At 38.9% G+C, this 7,538-nt stretch overlaps 1 protein-coding gene across 1 annotated transcript; it reads left to right on the top strand.

Annotated features, from left to right (window-relative positions):
* The first annotated feature begins 233 nt into the window (after positions 1-233).
* On the top strand, positions 234-2,558 carry LOC117486828 (deoxyribonuclease-1-like 1). The gene is made up of 4 exons (XM_034135397.1): positions 234-343; positions 521-615; positions 1,098-1,184; positions 1,716-2,558. The coding sequence occupies exons 1-4, from the start codon at positions 263-265 to the stop codon at positions 1,855-1,857; spliced, it is 405 nt and encodes a 134-aa protein (XP_033991288.1). The 5' UTR covers positions 234-262; the 3' UTR covers positions 1,858-2,558.
* Positions 2,559-7,538: the final 4,980 nt, after the last annotated feature.

The raw sequence follows: 7,538 nt of genomic DNA, 5'->3' as shown, positions 1-7,538 counted from the left end.
ATTTGTTAGCGACAGAGATTATTTCTCCCATAAATGGAAACCTAATAGAGAAAATGTAAGGAAATGTGGCAGGTATTGGATGAAGAGTAAAATAATAGAGTTTCTTTAATTGGACATACAGTATACTCTCGTTAAGTACCTTGTAATTGAGTACAGCACTTTAGTAAATGTTCTTTGTTACTGTCTACCACTGCCCTTGATAATATGTTGGGTGTATCGGTTTAAATCTATGAAATTCATTTGATTTATATTTTTAGTCAAAATGAAGATCGCTGCCTTCAATGTGAAGAGACTGGGAAGGACTAAAGTCAACAAAAAGGACGTACGGGAAATTATCATTAAGGTAACTCACCGTGCTGAACCACACAAGTTTGTTGAGTGTAATATTTCAGTTAATGTTTTTGTACATGGCGAGAAAATTAAAGGAAAGGAGCTGTTTTTTATGCATTGAAAACATTTATAACATGTTAAAAGTGCTTTTAGTTCTATGCTTTCTTTTCTCTGTGGTTGTGTTTTGCAGATTGTGTCTCAGTACAGCGTGGTGCTGCTGGAGGAGGTGATGGATGTGAGTGGTGTGGCCATGGAGACTTTCCTCACACATCTTAATGACTATGGGTGAGTTCTCCACACATTCATTTAAAGGGGCCCTATTCTGCTGATATTCAGGTGTATATCAGTATGTAGTGTCTCTACTTTAAAGAGTCCTCTCCTGCTGATGTTCAGGTGTATATCAGTATGTAGTGTCTCTACTTTAAAGAGTCCTCTCCTGCTGATGTTCAGGTGTATATCAGTATGTAGTGTCTCTACTTTAAAGAGTCCTCTCCTGCTGATGTTCAGGTGTATATGAGTATTTATTGTCTCTACTGTGACATTTCTCCATGCTTTAATGTTCAAAAAGCTCTTTATTTTTCTCATACTGCCTGTGCTGCAGCACCTCTTTTTACCCTCTGTCTGAAACCAGAGCCCAGTCTGCTCTGACAATAACATTTTCATTTATGTGGCTAAAAACTAATGACATCTTATGGGGCATCTAAAATGAAACAAAAACAGAAATTGATGATTGTGAGAGATAATCAGTTGTTTTTGTTTTCTGACAGAGATAACAAAAGTAATCCGTACGACATGCTGTGCAGTGAATCTCTGGGACCAAATCGTTACAAGGAGAAGTTTGTCTACTTCTACAGGTCAGAAACACAAGAACAGACAATCCTGGACAATCCTATATGTGGTTTAAAGACCTTTTAGGGACAGACTTGAAATGGGGAGTGATGACACACGGCAAATGGTCTTCAAACTAGATTCAGACCAAGCCTCAGTACACATCAATCTAATAATTGAGCTATATGAGCGTTATGTCTCACAGGAATTAAAATATGTCTTAAATTGGTAACAGCCACATTAAATTGGATACTTATTATTGAAAAACTGTGTGGAATCTGTGACACATTACATTACTCTTCTTTGAGACATTTGACTTAAATCTTTTTAGTCCTACAATTTATTTTTTGTCTATGGTTCGGTAGCTAAGACCCAGAACATCATAGGCTTTACAAATCAACAGATTGTGCTCTTGGGCCAAGGCTTTATCAGAAAACTTCAAGTGGTTTATGAGATATCTCACTAACTAATACAAATACATTAATAAACAAACAAAACATAACATGTGTGTTTATAAGCTTTATAATACAGTACATGTTTGTGGCTTTGTGTTTTAGAGAGAAGGAAGTGCAGATATTAGAGGCCTGCCAGTACGTAGACAATGATGAACATGTGATCCACAGACAGCCTCTCGTTGTCCTTCTCAAATGTCCAAACACAGGTATGTGTGTGTGTGTGTTTTTTAGACTTTCATTGTGAGGATCAATTTGGGTTTTGTGTGTTGTGCGGGCCTTTATGGATTATGAGGACATTTTGGCCTGTTCTTTATATTTGGTACAGACCTTCAATGAATGCTAAAGCACTTCTTTAGTTAACATAGGGGTTAAAGGTTGGGCAAACATGTTTTGTTTATGTAGGTCCTCACAGATGTGTTTATGTGTGTTTGCATATGTCTTGCACGGCTATCATTGTGAGGACCACTTGGAGTTTTAGGTCGCATTCACACCAGCCTTATTTAGTCCGGTGGAATCGAACCCTGGTGCGTTTAGCCGCTTGGTGCGGTTTGTTTGGGTCGCAGTCTGAGGCCTCTGAAGTGAACTAAACCACCTAAAAGAAGTGGTCTCGGACCGCTTGCTAGTGAACTCTTGAGCGGTTAATCTCTGGTGTGAACGCAGTCCGCACCAAAACATAGGAGCGTAGTATTTACGAGTCACAAGAACGCGGATGTCTTCAAAATCTTTAGCGAAAGAGTGAAGCTGAACGAAGTGTTGAACAGTGTCGTGTAAAAGTAAAATTGCTCCGTCGACTATACATAAAAGTCAGAGCCACCTGTCGTCGGTGAAACCTCCTCCTGACTGCAGAACGTCTCTCAGTGTTATGTTTTTTTATCGCACGTTGTCTGATTTGAACTGTCCGTTGCGATTTTACCCCCTTAATGTCTGACCAATTGTTGAACAGCATTTCCGTGCACATGACTTGTGTTTAAAGTTTATAGTCCGTTTGAGTTTTGCCCGTGTGAACGCAAACCGAACCTTCTGAAAAATGAAAAATACAAATTACAAATTATATAATTTATTATATAAATAAAGCTGTATTGTATATCAACCCAGTCTATATATATATATATATATATATATATATATATACTGTTATATTACACACGCAAAATGGATGCTGTTTTGTTGTTCTGCAGACATTGTTCTGTGAGACAAGTAAACAATGGGAACATCGTGTTGGTGAACACTTATCAATAGATTAATTGTATTTCGTGACTACAGATGGAGCAGTTTATTTCAGACTCCAGCTTACTGCTTCCTGCCTACTACCTGCCAGCTACCTGCCTAAGACCTGCCAAAGACCAGTATCTGGGAATGTTAAGCCCTCCCACTATTTTCCAAGAGGGCGTTGCCAGATTTTCAATATCAGGATTTAACCAGGAGATGGAGCTTCCTTCACAAAAACAGGAAGACAACTTTCATGGACTTTCAGTTTTGTTTAGAAGAGCATTTGAACACATCAATATTTTAGATCAAATAAAGTATATCTAATCTTGTAATTCAATAATATATAGTCTTTATATATTAAATAACTATGGCCAAACTAAGACTTCGTTTTTCAAAAGAGAAAATGCAGATATTATATAAAAAACTAAAGTTAAAATCTTGTTTTTAATGCCCCAAGAGCAATAAAAACACTTGGTAAAAAAATCCTGAGTGAGGCTTTCATAAATTGCATTTAGCTGACGCTTTTATCCAAAGCGACTTACTATTTAATAAATGATAAATGATTATTCATAACAAATATGAGTGATGTGTGATTATTATTCATGCTATATACTGATATAGGGCTAAGTAAGCAATCAATCCTGCAAATTAACCCTTAGTTGTTCAATATATTTATTCAGACAACCAAAACTTACATTTTTAAAACTCAATCATTTCTGCTCCAGAGGCCAGGGGTTAAATTGGGATTTGATATGTGGGGGGGCTCTGTTAGAAGGTGCGACGGAGGGGGGGGGGGGGGGGGGGGGGGGGGGGGGGGAGAGAGTTAGACGCTCATGAATTGTCAACGGGGGGGGGGTGTTGTCGGCCGTAAGCGAACCGGCCGTTCTGTGATTCTGTGAACTCACAGCTGGCCAGTGGCCCACCGGGATAAGTCCCGACTCTCCCGGCGGCCAATCCGTGCCTCCCCTGACTGCACGTTGCTGACAAACAACGCTGCAAGCTCTCTGAGTTAGGAATTTCATGCTTAGTCACACTGCAGATGGCCGTTTCCAATTTAAAATCAGATTGTATCACGCTGCAGCATGCACTTCTTGAATCCAAACTGCTATTGAACAGTAAGAAAACCAAAGCAATGCTTTTTGCTCCCAAGTCAGCGTTCTCCTCTTGCCTCTCCATTGACACCCTTGATGGCGTTCTGTTGAGTTTGTTGATACCTACAAATATCTGGGCTTTTGGTTGTACAGTAATCTGAACTTTAAACACCATATTGAAGTTTTAACAAAGAAATTGAAATTCACTCTTGGCTTCCTTTACAGACTTAAATGTTGTTTTTCAATTTCATCCCATAAAAGGTTGGTCTCTGGCTTATTCCTGTCCCAGCTGGACTACGGTGATACAATCTATAGATTTGCCTGTCCCACTGTTTTGGCCAAACTTGACCCACTTTACCATGCTGCACTGCGTTATATATCAAATGCACCCTATGGTCCTCACTTACTATGCGTAGGATGCAGCATTGGTTTTTATTAATGTATAAAGCCATTTTAGGTAAGCTTCCACTGTACATATGTGTCAGATTTGCCCCAGTTTGTGACTCTTACAACCTCGGATCCAGTGCCTGGATACGGTTCCAGGTACCTGCTGTGCGGACTGAGGCTGGAAAAAGGAGTCTTTCTTATTATGGTCATTGGTCTTGGAATGACCTTCAATCACGCCTAAAACTGATGGCACTTGTCTCTATATCATGTTTTAAATTGAAGTTGTCTGAAGTCCTCACCACCAGCTGCTCTTGCAGTAATAAGTAGTGTACTTTTCTTACTGTCCTAATGTGCACAATGTAGTGACTGCTTTTTCGTCTTTTGTTTTCTTAGTTATGTTCTCTGTATTTTATATGTTTGTGTTATGTGTTATGTGTAACGTTGCTGCCTTCTTGGCCAGGTCAGCATTGAAAATGAGATTTTATCTCAATGTTTTTATCTGGTTAAATAAAGGTTAAATAAAAAATAAAAAGATACTGCCCATACAGATGGAGCAGCTTATTTCAGACTCCAGCTTACATACATTTCCCGCCTAAGGATAATATTCCCACAGTGCAGCATAATGTACAGTATCACACTGTATTACAAATTCAAAGTAAATGACTGTGGGTAATACAGCAATTTACTGCCTAGATTACAGATTTTGTTTACAGTGTATGTTGCATGTTTTAAATGTATTGTATTTACTTGTTTAAAATGAAATGTGTTTTAGATTGACTTTTAAAATCTAACTAACTACAGATGAAAAATAGCCTCTTGGCTAACTCTAAGAAGAAAGGGTAGACATATCTGTACTGAGTGCCAAGTAGCTAAGCAGGTATTCACTCAGAGGGGGGTAGGTACTAAATGCCACCCATTTACATGTAGGCAAACAAAGTCAAAAATCAACATACAGTAGGGGGGTGGGGGATGGTGAACGGTATGGTCAATGTTTGTAAACACAATCCCCAGGATGTGTCCTTATCAAACCAAAATAGAAAATGCAGATATTACACTCAGACATCTGAAAAGTCTATGTTAAAAAGCCTCAGTCACCTTAATTCATGTAATAAAAACATCTCAGGTCAGTAACACTGAAAGCTAAATGTGCAATACCATGTTCAGCTATGTTACTATTTATAATGTTATTGTTGTTACAACAGAAGATGTTTTTCTTTATATTGAAGTTAAATGCATCAATCTGGTGCACTTTGAGGGCAAAATTAAGAGATTTATGGATACCGCTGTAAAAAGCTGCAGTACATATGCCGAGCCTGTACGTAGCGCTGTAACTTCCTCCACAAAAGCAGCCTTCTGTTTATTTAACGTGGTGGGGGCCGAGGGAACCGGGCAGAGTTTTTCGCCGGTCATCGTGTGTGAAAGTTTAAATCTTCCTTATTGAGCTTTAAAACAAATGAATAACGACTATATATGATAATAAAATAAACATCGGCTGTTGTTATGCCTGCTGTAATGTTAAATTACTCCGTTCTCCGCTTGTAATTATGCCGTTACAAGCTTCATAGTTGTATTTATCATCTAAATTTGCCGAAACAAGTTTAATATTCTGAAAGCCAAGACTTTGTTTATTTGAAATCAGATGAAAACAAACTGTAACGGACCCTGCCGTGTTATCTATGATTACTATATGCCTTACTGTACATTCATAATTTCAGCCGGAGGGAGGGAGGTGGCGCTGCGGCAGAGCAGATTGCGAGTGAAAGGTGCCTGTCATCTTCCCTTTACAAGCTTCACAAATGTATTTATCGTGTGATTTTGTAAATAAAAGTTTCATATTCTGAAAGCCAAGACTTTGTTTATATATTATACGTGGGTAGCTATGACGTCAGAAGGAGTTACCGTAAATGAGAACTGCCGTAAAAGTGTTTCTAGGATTTCTAAACGAACTATTACAGCTGTTATAAAGCATTAAATAAAAAGTCATGAAAGAGATAAGGAGGAGAAAAGGTTTAAGGAAGTAAGCAATGAATACAGAATGTCGAAATCCTCTGTTTCACGCGATGTCAAACATTGAAGACAGGACGGCGGTCCCCCAATCTACACAGCGGGAGAAAGAAGATCATAAAGCAGATCGGAGGAGACATCACGATCTTCCCACATTAGTGCAATTCACCTATACTTAACCCCAAATAAAAGAACCCAATAAAAACAGTTGTTAAATAATAGTGAAGTCAAGTTGTAATAATAACTCATCTCTCGGTTTGAGTGTTCTTTTTCTGCTTTGCAAAAAGCCACTGTGTCAAGTGACTATTTCTCTTAGCGGATGCATGTCAATTTAAATCAATACATACAACTATTTTTTAAATCAATAAAAACATTTTCTAAATCCATAAAAGCATTTCAATTAAGATTGGGAGTCATGTCGTTACTTTGTTGAGAATGTGGCCATGTAATAAGCGGGATAATTTGCAGCGACTTGGTCATTGTGGGGAAAAATAACACCCAGGGATCCTGGTCGTTTCAATGAAGTTGAATACAGAATATTCATATTTGTCAGTGATTTCATGTCAATTCGGCGAACATAAACATAAATAATCGTGGTGAAGATGATGATTAAATTAGGATTAAAAATCGGGAGAGCCGGCTGCATTTCCTCTCGTTCGTTTTTTCCGACTAAACAACATTATTTTGTTAAATAACAACATGGTGATGTTTTGTAAATGATTACATGTCTTATTTAGCACAGACTATGATCCTATCCGTGACATATGGATCTTAACAAAGATCCGCTATACAGTAGTACCAGACATACTGTACATCCAGCTTACTGTATCGAAGTTGATTTCACATGAGGTCCAGTGTGGAACCCCACTGCACCCCCTGGTGGATCAATGATCCATTGCAGCTGGCTTCACAATAATTACATTTATTTATCACGGGGGCGGTCTCAAGTCAGACTGGGGGCCGGCTCTTCATCACGAACCTTGCACGGGCCGATCACGGACCGTGTACTAACCAGTACTAACTCAGCCTCCCTCTGCATCTTCTGATTCTGAACCATCATTTGAGCTGCCCAGCAAAAGAAAAGCATCGAAAAAAGCTGTAAATCCCATAAAGCGTGGCCGAGGCCGAGGCCGAGGTGGGTCTTCCTCTTCCAGAACGACAGCGGAAGAACTCGGGTGGCATAACAAAGAGGAGAATGACCAAACACCAGAGCCACTGAGGTTCATGCCAGGGT

Source organism: Trematomus bernacchii, unplaced genomic scaffold (assembly GCF_902827165.1).
Source record: "Trematomus bernacchii unplaced genomic scaffold, fTreBer1.1, whole genome shotgun sequence".
Lineage (NCBI taxonomy): Eukaryota > Metazoa > Chordata > Actinopteri > Perciformes > Nototheniidae > Trematomus > Trematomus bernacchii.
This window is presented reverse-complemented; position numbering and strand designations above follow the sequence as displayed.